At 44.3% G+C, this 20,924-nt stretch overlaps 1 protein-coding gene across 1 annotated transcript in view; it reads left to right on the top strand.

Moving 5' to 3' along the window:
- The first annotated feature begins 17,701 nt into the window (after nt 1-17,701).
- Nucleotides 17,702-20,924, top strand: part of LOC126278848 (probable cytochrome P450 6a13) — a 53,815-nt gene continuing 50,592 nt past the window's right edge. The window contains exon 1 of the mRNA XM_049979123.1: nt 17,702-18,017. Within this exon, the coding sequence (XP_049835080.1) occupies nt 17,702-18,017 (316 nt within the window). The remainder of the gene's footprint in view (nt 18,018-20,924) is intronic.

Below are 20,924 nucleotides of genomic sequence, written 5' to 3'. Positions count from 1 at the left end.
GAAATCCGATCTTCACCGAGGATGTAGAGCATATATTATTACCACCAACTTTCATATCGCGCAATGATCACCATTCAAAGATAAGGGACAGTCGCTTTCCCCTCGCGCGATGCGTAAGTGGAACAGAGAGAGAGGGGGGGGGGGGGGATATGACTTTGGTGTGAATTATGCCCTCCGCCACACACCGCTTGGTGGCTAGCGGAGTATATATTTAGATGTAGATGCTGACAACCTTCCTCTGAAACGGTGCAAAAGCGTAGCGACGTGCGATGTAATTCTCGAACTCGGCGACGCTTCAAACACCAAGGTGTTGACACAAGTGATAGAAAGGCCAGACCTCAGAAGTTCATGGTAAGTGTAGGGATATCACATTGGCACTACGTTTCACCACAGTTCTGCCCAGTGCGACCGTGGATGTGTCATACGACGGGAAGGTCGTCACACTCCCTCTGATCCACATTTTGCTCCTTCTTTTGATGCCAACAATGAAGATAATAACCGCGACTCACAGTGTTGCAATCACGCGATTTTATCCTAAAAGCGGCCGAGGAAAGCATTTATGAGACGAACCGCTTAGAATCGCCATGAAAAGGCCTCAGCGGACTGCGTAAAAGGCGTCAGTGATACAACTCCTTCCCATTGGGCGTTGATGCCACACATTTCGTGGCTGAAAACGACGGTTCGCAGGATGACGAGCGACAGGACGACGTTGTTTACGACCTCTGACTGTGCTGACACGCTCCCGGAGGCTACAACTCTCCTCTACGGACATCGTAGTTGAGCACTGAGCGTGCTTACCTCCCTGTGCAAAGTAGCGTGACCGTAACTTTTGTTCCGGCACGCGTTGGAACCACTAGGGACCGTTCTAAACCTTTCGAGGAAATGTGAACGTGGTTCGAAGCAGCAAAGGACACTGCGAAAGTGTTGCCGGTCAGGATTTTGTGCACGAACTGTCCTCTCGATTATGTTCCATAAGTGTTCGATGGGATGCATGTCGGGCTATCTGGATGGCCAGATCGTTCCCTCCTACTGTCCAAAATTTTCTTCAAAACAATCGCGAACAATTGTGGCATGGTGACATGGCACATTGATATCCATAAAAATTCCATCGCTGTTTGGGAAGTCCATCATTAGCTGCAAATAGTGTCTAAGTGACCGAACACAAACATTTCCAGTCAATAATCGGTTCAGTTGGATCAGAGGACCCAGTACATCCATTGTAAACACAGCCCACACTATTATCGATCTACACTAGCTTGATCTATGCCTTGTTGATAACTTGTGGGGGGGGGGGGGGGGGGGTTCCACAACACACGAACCCTACTGTCAGCTCTTACCAACTAATAGTGAGCTCATCTCACCTGGGCATGGGTTTCCAGTCGTCAAGCGTCCAGCCGATATGGTCACGAGCCCAGGAGAGGGCTGCATGCGATATCGTGCTGGTAGCAAAAGCATTCGCGTCGGTTGTCTGCTGCCACAGCCCATTAAGGCTAATTTTCGCCGCACTGTCGAAAAGGATGCTTTCGTCGCACGTCCCATATTGATTTCAAAAAAATGTTCAAATGCGTGTGAATTCCTAAGGGACCAAATTGCTGAGGTCATTGGTACCTAGAATTACACACTTCTTAAACTAACTTATGCTAAGAACAACACACACACCCTTGCCCGAGGGAGGACTTGATCCTCCTGCGGGAGGGGCCGCGCAATCCGTGACATGGCGCCTCTAACCGCGAGGCTACGCCGCGCGCCCCGCATTGATTTCTGTGGTTATTTCACGCAGCGTTTCTTGTCTGTTTGCACTGAGAAGTCTACGCAAACGCCGCTGTTCTCGGCCGTTAAGTGAAGATCGTCGGCCACTTTGTTGTCCGTGGTGAGAGGTAATGTCTGAAATTTGGTATTCTTAGCACTCGTGGCCCGAAGCAGCCAAGGGTGTGCCGTCCTGTTTTGCGTCCTCCTGTTTTGTGATCGCAGAGTCGTCGGGGGGAGGAGGGTTGCGACACTGACACATGCATGAATAAAATGGCAAAGGATTTGTAAGACGCCCAATTTGGCGACACTCTCGATGCCAACCGCACACTTTTGTTGAGCGCTTAAAAATGTACCCGTACAGAGACAGCCGCTCGCCGATTGCTATGCACCAGCCTGACGTGCATTCATTTAGACACCCCCTCGGTTTCATATTCAGACAGCAGGCGCTACTTCAGCGACATAGCGCCACTCAGCTCAGAATTCAGTGGTGTTGAAATGTTTGCCTGGCACACCAGCGCCTAGCAAGCAAGTGACTGGCCGTCTCTTTACAATACATTTTTAAACTCTTCAACAAAGGTACAACGGTACGTGGGTGGCATTGAGGATGTAGTAGCACTAGGCGGGGTCTCAGAGGGACCTTTTGGCGTTTTATCTACTCATATGTCAATGTCAAATCTCTCATGATCACGACACAGGAGGGCGCGAAATTGGTTTTGAACAGCCCCAATTGGTTTTACCCTGTATACCAGAGCAAAAATTGCACTCCAGACGGGTGCGATCACATTAAATATGGTTGCAACAGCACACACAGTTAGAGAAGGGTTGAGTCGCCCGGATATTCCAAGTCGTGTGAAAGGTTGTCAAGAACGTTGTCTTATTGCTCATCTCACTGTTAACCATCTTTTTCGACTGCAGAATTTGTGGGAATCAACTCCCCTAGAGAACGGATGGTTTCATTTGCGTTCTTTATGTCACCCTCTGAGGTCTTTTCGTGCAATGCTGAGCGGAGGTGTGTCTGAAATGTTTTCCTCCACCTTCCGTAAGAAAACTGCGTGATTGCAACGCTGGGCGTCGTGGTTCTAGCCACGACGGCAGGAGTGACAGAAGAAGTGGAGAAACGTGAGTGAGAGGGGGTGTATAATCTTCCCTTCGTGTGACATATCCACTGTGGCACTAGGCAGAATCGTGGTGAAATTTGTTGCTAACATGACATCATTAACCCACTTTACACCTCACGTGAGCATCTGAGCTTTGGCGTTTTCCCCAAATATATCGACACCTTGCTCCGACAGGGCGATTCCAGATTATTCTAGTGGGATATTAATATATGTATAACAGGGACAGTAAAGTACGAAAAATAACCGGTACTCCAGCAGCAACTGAGTGGCATTGCTGCATGCGGAAGTAGACAGCGCGGGCCAGGGCGGCACCAAATATCTACGCACTGGTGACGCAAATCCCTTAAATATGAAGGGCATTCAGTAACTGCTGAAATTCATTTTTTTCCGAAAGCAGGTTCTTTTCTTTCAGGATTCCTATACAACGTATTATTTCGTGCTCTTTTGCATATTTTTCTACGTAATCTCCGTTCAAGGCGACGGCCTTAGGTCGCCTTACCTGGAAGGCCGGGATGCCCGCAAGGTACCAATCTACTGGTCGACTGCGGAGCCAGCGCTCCATGAGTAACTTCTCCATCATCCATGTACTGCTTCCCGCCGAGTGCATTCTTCATTAGGCCAAGAAAATGGAAGTCGGAAGGTGCGAGATCCGGGATGTAGGAAGAGCAGTCCAATGAAGTTTTGTGAGTTCCTCTCGGGTGCGCAGACTTGTCTGAACCTTGAGTTGGCATGGAGAAAGAAAAGTTCGTTTGCATTTTCGTGGTGAAGAGCACGCTCAAGTTCTTCCAACACTGCAAGAGTCACAGCTGTGTGCGGCCGGCCGTCACGCGGGAGATGGGACACGTTTGCGCTACCTTGTCATGATGATGATAGGCGCCTCACCCAACGACTCACCGTTCTTTTGTTCACTGGCGGGTCTTCATAGTCATTCTGCAAGCAACTGTGAATATCTACGATGCTCTTGTTTTCCGCCAAAAGAAATTGAATGATGGGTCCCTCCTTGAAATGCACCTCCATTAGAGACGCGATTTTGAAGGCTACTTATAGCGACGCTAGCTGTCAGAAATTCATGAAACTATAGGGGCTGAAGCGGAAGTATTCCACGATGTCAACGAATTTGCCCAAGAAAAAAGGCATTTGCGTCACGTATTGAATGCCCCTCATAATTATGGGTGTTTTGTGCGCGCAGAGTTGGTGTCCGAGCGACAGCGTCCCGGATGTGTTCCATCGGGCTCAGAGCAGGCGAATTTACACTACTGACCATTAAAATTGCTACACCAAAAAGAAATGCAGATATTAACGGGTATTCATTGGACAAATATATTATACTAGAACTGACATGTGACCACAATTTCACGCAATTTGGGTGCATAGATCCTGAGAAATCAGTACCCAGAACAACCACCTCTTGCCGTAATAACGGCCTTGATGGGCCTGGGAATTGAGTCAAACAGAGCTTGGATGGCGTGTACAGGTACAGCTGCCCATGCAGCTTCAACACGATACCACAGTTCATCACAAGTAGTGACTGGCGTATTGCGACGAGCCAGTTGCTCGGCCGCCATTGACCAGACGTTTTCAGTTGGTGAGAGATCTGAAGAATGTGCTGGCCAGGGCAGCAGTCGAACATTTTCTGTATCCAGACAGGCCCGTACAGGACCTGCAACATGCGGTCGTGCATTATCCTGCTGAAATGTAGGGTTTCGCAGGGATCGAATGAAGGGTAGAGCCACGGGTCGTAACACATCTGAAATGTAACGTCCACTGTTCAAAGTGCCGTCAATGCGAACAAGAGGTGACCAACACGTGTAACCAATGGCACCCCATACCATCACGCAGGGTAATACGCCAGTATGGCGATAACGTATACATTTTTCCAATGCGCGTTTACCGCGATGTCGCCAAACACGGATGCGATCATCATGATGCTGTAAACAGAACCTGGATTCATCCGAAAAATGACGTTTTGGCATTCGTGTACCCAGGCTCATCGTCGAGTACACCATCGCTGCGATGCAGCGTCAATGGTAACCGCAGCCACGGTCTCCGAGCTGATGATAGTCCATGCTGCTGCAAACGTCGTCGAACTGTTCATGCAGATGGTTGTTGTCTTGGAAACGTTCCCGTCTGTTGACTCAGGGATCGAGACGTGGCTGCACGATCCGTTACAGCCATGCGGATAAGATGGCTGTCATCTCGACTGCTAGTGATGCAAGGCCATTGGGATCCAGCACGTCGTTCCGTATTACCCTCCTGACCCCACCGATTCCATATTCTAACAGTCATTAGATCTCGAGCAACGCACGCAGCAATGTCGCGATACGATAAACCGCAATCGCAGAAACGTGATGGTGCGCATTTCTCCTCCTTACACGAGGCATCACAACAACGTTTCACCAGGCAACGCCGGTCAACTACTGTTTGTGTATGAGAAATCGGCTGGAAACTTTCCTCATGTCAGCACGTTGTAGGTGTTGCCACCGGAGCCGTCTTTGTGTGAATGCTCTGAAAAGCTAAACATTTGCATATCACAGCATCTTCTTCCTGTCGGTTAAATTTCGTGACTCTAGCACGTCATCTTCGTGGTGTAGCATTTTTAATGGCCAGTAGTGTAGTTACCAACGTATCAATGTGAGTTCACTGATATGCACGATTCTGGCCTTCCTGCTGGAAGATGCCATTGCCTCTGGGGAAGACATCAAACATGGAGTGATGCAGGTGATCTGTAATAATGTTTACGTAATCCATAGCTTGCATGGGGACTTCGACTGCTAGCACAGATCCCATGGAAGCCCAGATAGAAGACACTCGTAGCATAATATTGCCCGTGCCGGCCTGCGTTCTCTGCGCTCTGCAGGTTCCGACCAGCCGTTTGCCTGAATGGCGGTGTACATTCGGAGACGACCATCAACCTGGTGAAACAATTAACGTGATTCGTTTGACCAGACTTCACGTTTCCATTGGTCCACGGTCCAATCCTGATGATCCTGTGTCAACTGAAGTCGTAATTGACGATGTCGTTGGGTCAATCTGGAAACTCCTAGCGGTCGGATAATGCGGACCCCATTTTAAACAATGTGCGCTGCACAGCTGGACAGCGTGCTCCGAAAAACCTGTGTCTGCATCAGCACTGTGTTCTGTCGTCAAAACGCCTCCTATCCCGCTTTACAGAGTGGGTAAATCTCCAACCTCCGTATTCTGTGGTGAGATATGGTTGTCCAGCACCTTTTCACCTGCTCGTCGTTTCACCGTTCCTCAACCACCTTCCATAGAAGCTCACAACGCTGACACGCCAACAGCCGACCAGCTTCGCCAATTCGGAGATGATCGCTGCATGACGCCGGACCATAACAATCTGTCCTTTAGTGTTACTTGGCTCTGAGCATTATGGACTTAACATCTGAGGTCATCAGTCCCCTAGACTTAGAACTACTTAAAGCTAACTAACCTAAGGACATCACACACATCCATGCCCGAGGCAGGATTCGAACCTGCGGCAGTAGCGGTCGCGCGGTTCCAGACTGAAGCGCCTAGAACCGTTCGGTCACATCGGCCCGCCATGTACGTACAGGGTGTTCGTTTTAAATTGGGAGTACTAATTATCTCGAAAACGTCGCATCGTATGAATAAAATGTTGTAAGTGATAATTTAGTACTAGTAAAGGGGACATTTGTCTGTCTTACAAATAGCTACCTCTTAACCATACCTCCTGCGTGGGCATGGTCATCTTAGTATTTTCAAATGGGACCCCCTCCCCCATCCGCCATCATTTTTTATTGCATATTTGGGTTCTACGCCGAAAAAATATGTGTGTTTCACTCAAACAATTGTTTCCCATTCGTTGCAGATGGCGCTGTAATCGACATGTATCAAGTGTGCCCATTTTTGCAGCTAAGAAACGATGCATTTGATTCTCTGTTTCATTTAAGATGTAAATGTAAACCTTTGTGTTCTAACGGTCGATATTTATGTTAAAACGTTACTTGCGCGTTGCAAATTTGACTTTAAAATACAAATAATATGGCTAGACATTGATAATTCTGACAAATAAGCTACCTGTATGATAACTTAGTTTTCTGTTCTCTACAGTGTCGATTGTTGAGAGTCCCGAAACCATCGGAGTGCTTGATTTCGCTGACCGACCTCGAATCTCACCATCAAGATGATTTAGGTTTGTATTTCCATCCAACCAACGTAACTATCGTGCTGGTCGCTACGTGGCTACCGGCGGAACACAAACCACAACCATTATAATAAGATAAAATGTCCATGAGGAGATAGTGATAGGCGCACCTTCCGCGGATACGCACCGAAATCAAGCACCCCAGTGGGAAGAGCCAAGAGCACTCATCGCTATCAGCACCCCAATGGTGAGAGGCCAGGGGACTCGCCAATATCAAACATCCCGATGGGAACAGAAAACTATTACATCTACGTCTTTGTTCCTGGATCACGCTAATCGTTGTGTGTAACCAGATAGTGAAACGGCTAACCATATTACACTGTACAAATTTTGCAACACAAAAGTAAATTTCGAACATAAATATCAACCTCGGAACACAAAGGTTTAAATTTATATCGTAAATGTAATGTAGAATCAAATGAGTCGGTGCAGACTTGATATTTGTGGATTATAGCAACATTTACCGTGATTTGAAAACAATTATTCGAATAAACCTTTTTTTTTAGTGAAGAATCCGAATAAGCAAAAAAGGGGGGATTCCCACTTGAAAATACAAATTTGACTCCGTCCAAACAGGAGAGGTGGGTAGGAGGTTTCCAGTTGTGGCACAGACAAATGTCCTCTTCACTAATCATCATTTTGTTTCGTACGACGTGTCATTTTCGAGATATTTAGCTGTCTCAAGTTAAATGTCCTGTACATTGAGTGTCCCTCCCAAGACTCGTCAGGATAATTTTGTCCGATGTTTCGTCGAATATTTGCAATCTTGATTTCGTAATGTGTAGCTGGAGTCAGCCGAAAAAAATACTGCTCCTTAGACCTTTCATATGACTCCCAGTGCCGACGGAAAGTTTCGTTTTTTCTCTCATCACAAGCAAAATGATTTGAAAGCGGAATTTTACATGTCCATTCGACAGAGCGGTTCTAAATTAATGTAGTGCGGCATTAGTGATGAATTTAGGAATTGACTACAACCCCCTCCGTATCACTCACATAGGGATCGGCATCGGAGGAATAAGATTAGTACAGGGTGTTTATAAATGAATATCGGGGTTTTAGCGCTTTATATTATTTATTATGTTAATTGTAAATGATATGTCAAATGGAAGAGCAACTCAAACAGTTTTACCTTATAAATGTTCAATGTGAGCACCATTTGTCTCACGGGTCACATCAAGTCTGTATCCGAGTTCTTCCCAAACGTTGATAAGTGTGTCTTCAGTGATTATAGCACCAGCTGCTTCCATCTGGTTTCTTCATTCAGGGAGATCTGCTGGTAGCGGAGGCACGTACACACGACCCCTGACGAAGCCCCAAAGGAAAAAATCACATGGCGTTAGGTCGGGTGAACATGGAGCCCATGCAAATCAAGCCCTGTCATTGGGCCCCTTCCGGCCGATCCAGCGCTTGGGTACTTTGCTAGCGGATTGCGGCGTTAACATTGCGCGCTGAACATGCGCACTGGTGCCAAACAGAACTGTTTGAGTTGCTCTTTCATTTGACATCTCTTTTATAACTGTAAGTTTAATGTAATACATATTATGAAGCGTTAAAACCCCGATATTAATTTATAAACACCCTGTATGATTACTCCACGCACAGATGCATTCAACCTATCATTCGCCCCGCGCTCCATGCGTGAATGGATCGGGAAGAAACCCCAATAACCGGTACAATGGAACGTACCCGCTGCCATGCCCCTCACGGTGATTTGCAGAGTATAGATGTAGATATAGACAATCTTTATTGACATGCATAACAGGGACAGTAAGACATGAAGAATAAACGGTACTTCAGCAGCAAATCAATGGCGCTGCTGCATGGCGGCAGATGTCAGCGCATACCAGGGCTGTGCTGTCGATGCTGCTGTCTTCCTCTTTTATCTGTCAAACGGCCACGTAAAATTCCGCTTTAAAAATAGTTTTTTTTGTAACAGGAAACAAAGCGACCGTTTCCAGCGACGAAAGACGTGATGAGCAGTACCGTATTTGTTTGAGCTGGCTCGAGCTGCCAGTCCCAACAATGAAATTCCAAATATCTGCTTAAACACCAGTAAAATCCAGCAGTTGACTGTTGGAAGAGATATACAGGGTGTAAATTTTACGTTGACAAACCAGAATAACTCGAAAAATAAGCTTCACACGAAAAAATGTGTGGAATCCAAAGTTGATTATTTTCGAGGGGGACTTCTATCTGCTGCTGCAAAAGTTAGCTCGCCACCCCAGCCCCACGGGGGTGGGGCGGGAGGCAGTTTTAAAATGTCAAATGGGAACCCAAATTTTTATTGCAGAATCAGATTCTACAGAAAAAACTACGTACATTTTTCTTAATCATTTGTTTTGATTCTTGGTAGTTGTCGCTGTAATTCAAGAAAATCACTGTTCTCATTTTTGCGCGGAAAATAGTTACTGATAAATAAAAAATACTTATTTACTTCTTAAATTTTGAATCGCTAAAACTAAAACTCTCCCTCTCTCGCCATAGGGTGGGGTTTGAGAGAGAGGAATTAGAGTTTTACAAGTGTTGATGCAAATATTAATTTTTTCCACAGATTTGGATACGTTTTGTTTGTTTCGTGGTAATGTGGCCACACAACTTTTAATTACGAAACAAATCGTCTAACTAACTAATCAAACATCATACTTACTAGCGAGTGAACTCATTACCTAACAGAGTAAACAAAGTAAAAGACTAATTGAGGAGAAATGAGAACATGGATTTTCTTGAATTAAAGCGCCAATTCAAGAATCAAAACAAATGTTAAAGACAAAATGTACGTAATTTTTTTTATGTAGAATTTGATACTTGAATAAAAAATGGGGGTTCCCACTTGTAATTTTAAAGTTGCCTCCCGCACCACCCCCAGGGGACTGGGGAGGCGGGCTAATTTCAGCACCAGCAGATGTACCCCTCGAAAATAATGGACTTTGAGTTCTACACGTTTTTTCGTGTGAAGCTTATTTTTCGAGCTATACTGGTTTGTCAACTTAAAAATTTACACCCTCTATGTAGCCTTTGTTTCAGGCCGAACTTATCGATATTTTCGCAGAACTTCTTAATTATAGCCCATTACACACTACCAATAATGTATGAGGGTCAAATACCATCTGATCTTTATTATACACCAAACTGAAACCAGTCCAACTCCTGCACAGTGTTTGTAGTCAGTGTAGCAGAATGCGGGTGGGCTTTATCGTGGACGACCATCACTCCACGCAGTCTTCCTGATCATTGTTCTTGAACTGCGTCTGCAAGACGTCTCAGTTGTTGACAGTAACTGTCAGCATCGAGGAACCAATCCGAAGTTCACCACACCGTCGCTGTTGCACCAAATGCATAACATTATCTTTTGTGGATGCGCGCAGGCCTTTGTACCGGGAGTTGCTGCTTTGTCTGGCCTCAATCATTCGTTTCTTTTCCTTATGTTAGCATAAAGACAACATTTCTTGCCACCAGTAACGATACGGGATAGGAATAGTAGGTGTTATTTACGAGCCAGCTGTTGATGAGCAAGCAGAAACGCTTATATGGCCACGCGCTGCTTTTTGTGATTTTGGTTTAGGGCATGCGGTACCAATACACCCGATTTTTGAACCTTCCCGATTGCATGCAAATGTCGCACGATCGTGAAATGATTACAGTTCATCATATTTGCCATTTGTCGAGAACACCGACGTCGATCATTGTGGATTAAAGAGCTTAAACGATCTTCATTAAACCCTGAAGGTCTTCCTGAACGTGGAGAGTCACTAATGTCAAAACGATCCTCTTTAAAACGACAAAACCATTTTCTTGCCGTGCTCTGTTCAGTGGAATTATCTCCATATACGCCGCAAATGTTTCTTGTTGCCTCCGTTGCTGTCACTCCTCTACTGAATTCAAACAGAAGAATATGCCGGAAATGTTCCGATTTCTCCACTCGACACTCCATTTTCTAGCGTCCACAGTTCCACTCACAAGGGAACCTCCCCATCGCACCCCCCTCATATTTAGTTATAAGTTGGCACAGTGGATAGGCCTTGAAAAACTGAAAACAGATCAATCGGGAAAACAGGAAGAACTTGTGTGGAACTATGAAAAAAATAAGCAAAATTTTCAAACTGAGTAGTCCATGCGCAAGATAGACAACATCAAGGAGCGTGTGAGGTCAGGAGCGCCGTGGTCCCGTGGTTAGCCTGTGCAGCTGTCGAACGAGAGGTCCTTGGTTCATATCTTTCCTAGAGTGAAATGTTCAGTTTCTTTATTTTTCGCAAAGTTATGATCTGTCCGTTCGTTCATTGACGTCTCTGTTCACTGTAATAAGTTTAGTGTTTGTGTTTTGAAACCGCGCCGCAAAACCGTGCGATTAGTAGACGAAGGGACGTGCCTCTCCAATGGGAACCGAAAACATTTGATCGCATTCCTCCACAAGAAAACACGTCTCATATACACTCCTGGAAATGGAAAAAAGAACACATTGACACCGGTGTGTCAGACCCACCATACTTGCTCCGGACACTGCGAGAGGGCTGTACAAGCAATGATCACACGCACGGCACAGCGGACACACCAGGAACCGCGGTGTTGGCCGTCGAATGGCGCTAGCTGTGCAGCATTTGTGCACCGCCGCCGTCAGTGTCAGCCAATTTGCCGTGGCATACGGAGCTCCATCGCAGTCTTTAACACTAGTAGCATGCCGCGACAGCGTGGGCGTGAACCGTATGTGCAGTTGACGGACTGAGCGAGGGCGTATAGTGGGCGTGCGGCATGCCGGGTGGACGTACCGCCGAATTGCTCAACACGTGGGGCGTGAGGACTCCACAGTACATCGATGTTGTCGCCAGTGGTCGGCGGAAGGTGCACGTGCCCGTCGACCTGGGACCGGACCGCAGCGACGCACGGATGCACGCCAAGACCGTAGGATCCTACGCAGTGCCGTAGGGGACCGCAACGCCACTTCCCAGCAAATTAGGGACACTGTTGCTCCTGGGGTATCGGCGAGGACCATTCGCAACCGTCTCCATGAAGCTGGGCTATGGTCCCGCACACCGTTAGGCCGTCTTCCGCTCACGCCCCAACATCGTGCAGCCCGCCTCCAGTGGTGTCACGACAGGCCGCCTCCAGTGGTGTCGCGACAGGCGTGAATGGAGGGACGAATGGAGACGTGTCGTCTTCAGCGATGAGAGTCGCTTCTGCCTTGGTGCCAATGATGGTCGTATGCGTGTTTGGCGCCGTGCAGGTGAGCGCCACAATCAGGACTGCGTACGACCGAGGCACACAGGGCCAACACCCGGCATCATGGTGTGGGGAGCGATCTCCTACACTGGCCGTACACCTCTGGTGATCGTCGAGGGGACACTGAATAGTGCACGGTACATCCAAACCGTCATCGAACCCATCGTTATACCATTCCTAGACCGGCAAGGGAACTTGTTGTTCCAACAGGACAATGCACGTCCGCATGTATCCCGTGCCACCCAATGTGCTCTAGAAGGTGTAAGTCAACTACCCTGGCCAGCAAGATCTCCGGATCTGTCCCCCATTGAGCATGTTTGGGACTGGATGAAGCGTCGTCTCACGCGGTCTGCACGTCCAGCACGAACGCTGGTCCAACTGAGGCGCCAGGTGGAAATGGCATGGCAAGCCGTTCCACAGGACTACATCCAGCATCTCTACGATCGTCTCTATGGGAGTATAGCAGCCTGCATTGCTGCGAAAGGTGGATATACACTCTACTAGTGCCGACATTGTGCATGCTCTGTTGCCTGTGTCTATGTGCCTGTGGTTCTGTCAGTGTGATCATGTGATGTATCTGACCCCAGGAATGTGTCAATAAAGTTTCCCCTTCCTGGGACAATGAATTCACGGTGTTCTTATTTCAATTTCCAGGAGTGTATTCTATACGGCACTGGTGACGGCATGTGCGTCACATGACAGGAATATGTTGCCGACCCACCTAACTTGTACACTTGGCGAATGGGTAAAAAGATTCTTCTACCTTGCCCGATTTAGGTTTTCTTGTGGATGTGAGAGTTTGTCACATAAACTGCAACAAATGAATGCAACAGTTTCACAGTCGCACAGTTTTCCCTGTGCTCTGCCAAAACATGTTTTTAACATTTTCAAATTTTTACGTGTGTAGACCGTCAAATCCTGCATATGTCCAAGCAAATCTGAACATGTCCTGGAATTTTGGAGAGCGAAGTTGATTATGTGTGGGTGGCTGAACTTTGATAATTGACACACGATCACGTAAACAATACTGATCTGTGTACCTGTGCACCTTCGCAAAATCATAGTTGACTTGCCGAAAACCAAACACATCTAACGGTTGCACAAGAGGTGTACAACCTGGAGGAATGGTAATCACGTCTACTTTTACAGTAAAACTGTACAATGCCTGATCTTTCTGTCCTGTATAGCGGTCAAGGAGTAAGGTAAAATATTTGTCTGCATAAGAAGCAATCACACGTTCATTAAAGTCTTTCACTAGTCTTTTCTCCATTTTTCCTGATGCACTGCAATTCACAGGCACCCTATTCACCTGTTGCTGAACTTGCGGTCCAAATACACCATTTTTTTTCCTGAAAACATAAATAAAATGTAGGTAAAAGAAATCCTGCTTTGTTCAGAGCATATTGTATGGTATAACTATGTGAAGTGGCATGCACCTGGTCTACAGTACATTCCGTGTCGCCTTCTCCAACTAACGATAACGTGCGGGTCGATTTCATTTTATAGTTAAAAACGGACTTATATGTGCTGATAATATATGCGTCTTCATACTGTTGGAATCTGACGTTAGTTTCTGTAACAAACGTCTTGGAACACTCTAAAAATTCTTCCAGTTTATTCGCGCAGTTCTCGCTTACATATTTCGTAATCTTCCTGCTCGTAATTTTGTATTTTCTTTTGAACGTGACAAGCCAAGAGATGAAGCCTTGAAGTCCAGACCGATTTGTTTAGCGTAATGCAATCCCCAAATCTGTAGGTCTGTATAATGCACTGCACTTAATTCATATCTGGCTTTAATAAATTATCGATATACATGGTTGTCTAGTTCACTGAACTTCTGTCTTCGGGTTCCACCTCGTTCCACGTCTTCTTTTCAATATTGAGTTGTGCCTTTTTCCTCCATCCTTTAAATTTCTCAAATGTATTTGTTACTTCACTCCATAATCTATATTTGTGTCTTTTAATTGTTTTGGACAGTAACCTGTATTGGAGCATTTCCTTCATGTAACCCAAAGAAATACCATCAGATTGAAGTCGCAGTATTTCCTCTTCGTGTTCTTCGTACGGATCATCAACAATCTCATCATCTGGTACGTACAGCCCCGAGCAATCAGCAAGGTATCGTCGTCACCACACTTACTGTTTATCAACAAATGTAGGAAATAATCATACAAATGTTCGACAATCGTTCGATCCCTTAAGGAACTTACCGATTCCTTACAGTTCGGCCGGCCCCGGTGGTCTAGCGGTTCTAGGCGCGCAGCCCGGAACCGCGCGACTGCTACGGTCGCAGGTTCGAATCCTGCCTCGGGCATGGATGTGTGTGATGTCCTTAGGTTAGTTAGGTTTAAGTAGTTCTAAATTCTAGGGGACTGATGACCACAGTAGTTAAGTCCCATAAGTGCTCAGAGCCATTTTGAACCTTACAGTTCGGAAAATATTCATTGAGCTTGTTATTGAAGTCGCGAGCTATATTTGCTGCTGGATGCATATTGCCCACGGGATACATCTCACGTATTTAATGCGCTCTCGTCCAAAGTAGTGAACAGTCAACAGGCAGCCAGGGAGCCTCGTTAGCAGGAATACTGTCTCTTCCGTGCGCTGTAGCCGACTGACGTCGTGTGTTTCGATGTTTGTTTAGGTGTAGCGTCCCCATACTACGGCGCAGTTACCTCGCATCGGACGGACAGATTATAATTGTCTGAAAATAAAAAAATAAACTTTTCAATCGAGCGACGACTTTTTTTAAAATCTTATTTTATTCGATATTGATCGTTGTATTTCTTCGGGGCGGACGTTCTATGACACTTCTTGAAGTTCAACGTTGATACACTAACTCAGTTTTTTTTTTTATTAGAGAGGGCAGATAACCCACTGGCCGAACACGCTGAGTTACCGTACCGGCTAAGACTTGAACCAAGGACCTCTCGTTCCACAGCTGCTCACGCTAACCACGGGACCACGGCGCTCCTGAGCTCACCATATCCTTGATGTTACCTGTCTTGCGCATGGACTACTCAGTTTGTATATTTGGCTTTTTTTTTTTTCATAGTTCCACACAACTTCCAGTTTTCTCGATTGATCTGTGTTCAGTTTTTCAAGGCCTGTCCACTGTGCCAACTTATAACTACATCTGACGGGGGGGGGGGGGGGGGGGGGGTGCGATAGGGAGGTTCCCTTGTCAGTATTTCCAAAAGAGAAACTACAATATGTAAACAGAACTAACAGCGGTGAATTACAAAAAAAGACTAACAATCGATGAACAAACTGTTTCACCCGGAATGTTGCTGTTGTGGTCTTCAGTCCTGAGACTGGTTTGATGCATCTCTCCATGCTACTCTACCCTGTGCAAGCTTCTTCATCTCCCAGTACGTACTGCAGCCTACATCCTTCATCTCTTGGTCTCCCTCTGCGATTTTTACCCTCCGCGCTGCCCTCTAATACTAAATTGGTGATCCCTTGATGCCTCAGAACGTGTTCTACCAACCGATGCCTTCTTCTAGTCAAGTTGTGGCACAAACTCCTCTTCTCCCCAATCCTATTCAATACCTCCACATTAGTTATGTGATCTACCCATATAATCTTCAGCATTCTTCTGTTGCACCACATTTCGAAAGCTTCTATTCTCTTCTTGTCCAAACTATTTATCCGCCATGTTTCACTTCCATACATGGCTACACTCCATACAAATACTTTCAGAAACGACTTCCTGACACTTAAATTTATACTCGATGTTAAATTTCTCTTCTTCAGAAACGCTTTCCTTGCTACTGCCAGTCTACATTTTATATCATCTCTACTTCGACCATCTTCAGTTATTTTGCTCCCCAAATAGCGAAACTCCTTTACTACTTTAAGTGTCTCATTTCCTAGTATAATTCCCTCAGCATCACCCGATTTAATTCGATTACATTCCATTATCCTCGTTTCGCATTTGTTGATGTTCATCTTATATCCTCCTTTCAAGACACTGTCCATTCCGTTAAACTGCTCTTCCAAGTCTTTTGCTGTCTCATAATTAGAATGTCATCGGCAAACCTCAAAGTTTTTGTTTCTTCTCCATGGACTTTAATACCTATTCCAGAATTTTCTTTTGTTTCCTTTACTGCTTGCTCTATATACAGATGGAATAAAATCGGAGGAGACGCTACAACCCTGTCTCACTCCCTTCCCAACCACTGCTTCCCTTTCATGTCCCTCTACTCTTATAACTGCCATCTGGTTTCTGTACAAATTGTAAATAGCCTTTCGCTCCCTGTATTTTACTCCTGCCACCTTTAGAATTTGAAAGAGAGTATTCCAGTCAACATTGTCAAAAGCTTTGTCTAAGTCTACAAATGCTAGAAATATAGGTTTACCTTTCTTTAATCTTTCTTTTAAGATAAGTCATAGGGTCAGTATTGCCACATGTGTTCTAGTATTTCCACGGAATCAAAACCGATCTTCCCCGAGGTCGACTTCTACCAGTTTTTCCATTCGTCTATAAAGAATTCGCATTAGTATTTTGCAGCTGTGACTTATTAAACTGATAGTTCGGTAATTTTCACATCTGTCAACACCTGCTTTCTTTGGGATTGGAATTATTATATTCTTCTTGAAGTCTGAGGGTATTTCACTTGTTTCATACATCTTACTCACCAGATGGTAGAGTTTTGTTAGGCCTGTCTCTCCCAAGGCTGTCAGTAGTTCTAATGGAATGTTGTCTACTCCCGGGGCCTTGTTTCGACTTAGGTCTTTCAGTGCTCTGTCAAACTCTTCACGCAGTATCATATCTCCCATTTCACCTTCCTCAACCTCCTCTTCCATTTCCATAATATTGTCCTCAAGAACATCGCCCCTGTATAGACCTTCTATATACTCATTCCACCTTTCTGCTTTTCCTTCTTTGCTTAGATAATAATTGTCTGAAAATAAAAAATTTAACTTTTCATTCGAGCGAAGACTTGAAGCAAGGACCTCTCGTTCGGCAACTGCTCACGCTAACCACAGGACCAAAGCGCTCCTGAGCTCGCCACATCCTTGATGTTGCCTATGTTGCGCATGGACTACTCAGTTTGTATATTTTGCTTATTTTTTCCATAGTTCCACACATCTTCTTCCTGTTTTCTCGATTGATCTGTGTCCAGTTTTTCAAGGCTTATCCACTGTGCCAACTTATAACTAAGTCTGACGGGGGTGTGATGGGGAGGTTTCCTTGTCAGTATCTCCAAAAGACGAACGACAAAATGTAAACATATCTAGCAGCGGTGAACTACAAATAAAAACTGACAATCGATAAACAAACTGTTTCACTAGGACTGCCAACATGCAACACAAAAACGATACGAGCTTATGCATCTGCCTCAGAACGACTACAGAATCACACCCGATACCCCAATAACGACAGAGGTGACGTTTAAGGAGAAAGTGAAAAAAAGTCGGTTGTGAGTGCGACTCAATGGATCGCGAGGCTGCTATTAACCGGCCGTTGCGCGCCAATTACAGGCTCCGGAAGCGGGGCCCGGGCCTGCGGTGCGGTGCGGCCGTGTGGCCGCGAGGAGAGCCACGGAGACTGGCGGCGGGAGCGACCGGGTCATGGCTGGCACATATCGCCGTAATTCCGCCACCGTCCCTAACAATAATTGGGAACAATTGGCAGCGATCCGGAGCCCAGCCTGACCCTGGGACCCCGCTTCCGACGGCAATCCGTCCGCCGTTGGTCGCCACTCGCCGCCGACACTCACACCGCGCCATCCGCCGCAGCGCGCCGGCAGGTAAGCACCGACAACTTAGGCTCTGCGGGCGACGTTCTGCCGCGCCGCGCCATCTCATAACTCCGTGTACCGATCACAATCCTACAACGCACAGTAACGATAGTGATCTTTCCTGGGGATGTTGCTTCTTACCTTTCAATCGCAGATGACATTTTACTCAAGTCGATTACGTAAACATCGTGCAGATAGTTGTGAACCTTGTAGTGGTGTGGTAGCAACGACAAATAAGTGCGAATGTTTTGATACTTTTTTACGTGCCATCAACTGAATATCTTTTTCAATAAAAATGATCAAATCTATAATTCGTCAAAATCTTTTCTCACACATCTCGTTTCTATGACATCATACTTTAGACTAGAAAAATTTCGATACCAATTTGCAACTTTTTCCTGTTGGTATTAGAACTGTTCTTCTCTAACGCCACATTTCTAGTGTTCTGCAAAGTCTACAGTGGACACGATAACCTGATGTCTCTCAGTATATCACTGTGACTTTAATGCACGTCAATCAATACACTAGTCTTGACACAAGGTTTTTTGTATATACAACGTTCCGCCGCGCCGCGCGATGTGGTAACTCTGTATACCGATCATATTAGCCTTTCTGATTTAGACACTGATGAATGCTGTAAATGTGGTGTTAACGAAGAACGATTCTAACTCCAACAACAAAAAGTGGCAAACTCATATAGAAATTTTTATAACCTAATATATATATATATATATATATATATATATATATATATATATATAGTTTATTCTACTGCAGAGCATAAAGAATAAATCTGTCGTGTATAAAAAGTGAGTAAGGAATTATACCCATTTGTTCAATGACATAATCAATTAATCAATCTCTTTATTCATCCATTAACAATATACATTGTATGGATGTAGTCAATTACAATACAGTTTCTTATCTTTAATATGTTTCAAAAACTTGGATAATAAATACAAATATTTTATATCAGTATATATAAATAATATTACTTTTCCATATTCAGTTATTCTTCAGTGCTAAAAAAACAATGTGATAGTAAAAATTGTTCAAGATCTACCTTGAATTTATGAAAGTCTTTAATTTTCTTTATTGTAGAAGGCAGTGCACTAAAAAGGATTTTGGGCTGGTACTTTACACTTTTTTGGTAGAGTGCTCCTTTGTGGGTGTCTCTGTGTAAATCATCCATGTTCCTTGTTTCATGGCTATGAACTTGATTATTTCATGTTGAAAATTCCTGGTGTTTTTTTTTCAGAAAGCGTACACATTCATAGATGTATAGGCTAGGAAGAGTCTTTATTTTAAATTCTTGAACTATTTCTCTGCATGACACTCTGCAGGGAACCACTTTCATTATTCTAATAGCCCTTTTTTGAAGTTTGTTTTGCTGTACCTGTATTTCCCCTGAAGGTCACACCATATCTAAGCAAACTGTTCATGTAAGCATCATAGGCACACAGCAATGATTCAGTGTTGCAGCATTCCTGAAGCATTATTAGCACATAACAACAGGTACTCAATTTTTTACTCAAAACTTCTAGATGCTTTTCCCATCTCAAGTGCTCATCCACCCATATACCGAGGAATTTTGTGTATGGAGCTTGTGCAATAACATGGTTCCCTAATTCAGCTGTAAGATATCATATTAGCCTGTCTGATTTAGACACTGATGAATGCTGCAAATGTGGTGTTAATGAAGAACAGTTCTAACACTAACAACAAAAAGTGGCAAATTCATCTTGAAATTTTTATAACCTAAAATATAATGTCGTAGAGATAATATCAATGAGGAAAAATATTGGATGAATTTACAGCCTGGATCGTGTAAAATTTATAAATGTAGTTCTTCTCAAGAATGGTTTATTATACTGCAGTTCAGAAAGAAAATAGCTCTGTCATGTCTGAACAGTGAATAGGGAATTAGTTGTGTGTATTCAACACAGGGTTTCATGACTGCTGTAGACTTTGTAGAATGCTGCAAAAGGAACATTTGTGTCCATATAAACAATCTCACCAATTGAAAAGTAGAATATATATACTATAGTGGTGTGATACTGAAACTAACTCTCTCTCTCTCTCTCTCTCTCTCGCTCTCTCTCTCTCTCTCTCTCTCTCTCTCTCACACACACACACACACACACACACACACACACACACAATGTTCAGATCAAACATAACTTTTCTTTGGTACATCACTGATACACATGATACATTTTAATTGTGTAAGTTCAGAAATTTCTTTCCTCACAAGCACACACCTAAGTTAGAGCAATTATTGTAGTTTAAACAAACATTTGGAAAAGCTTGTACCTTAGTTTTTGTTTCAAATGTTTGTCTTTAGTCTGATAGTCCTCTCTTCTTGTATACCATTGTTACTCTGTATAAAGACACTAATAACTATTTTCATATAGTTAACAATAAAATAGATGGAATTACATAAATTCCTGCCACATTTTCCATATTGTATGAGTATTTACTGTTGTGTATAAATATGTATACCATCACAACTGAATTACAACAATTACTCTGTTTTATGGCATTTTTGATGTTAACAATAGTATATTAACTATTTTCTAAATAGCTTACTGCACAGATATTATGCAGTGAAGAGTCATGTTAACAAAAAGTTTAACATTTCTGTAAATTAGTAGCAGTGGTGAAATGTAACTTACCAGGTGTGTACTCACCAACTGTCTATAGACTATCCAGTGCATCCATTGTGTGGTGTATGCTTGTATTTACTCATTTCACTGTATGTAATGATCTAGGGATTTGCTTTATAGTATTAATCTACAAAATAGTAGTTGTTTCCATTGTTGTTTTATATTAACGAACCCATTATCAAATTCATTTATACTTTGAATTTCATTACAATAGGTAAGCCCCTCTGTCCTTGTGTACTAATTATTTCCA

This window comes from Schistocerca gregaria, chromosome 6 (assembly GCF_023897955.1).
Source record: "Schistocerca gregaria isolate iqSchGreg1 chromosome 6, iqSchGreg1.2, whole genome shotgun sequence".
Taxonomy (NCBI): domain Eukaryota; kingdom Metazoa; phylum Arthropoda; class Insecta; order Orthoptera; family Acrididae; genus Schistocerca; species Schistocerca gregaria.
The sequence above is the reverse complement of the archived record's forward strand: the minus strand, read 5'-3'. Positions and strand labels throughout refer to the sequence as shown.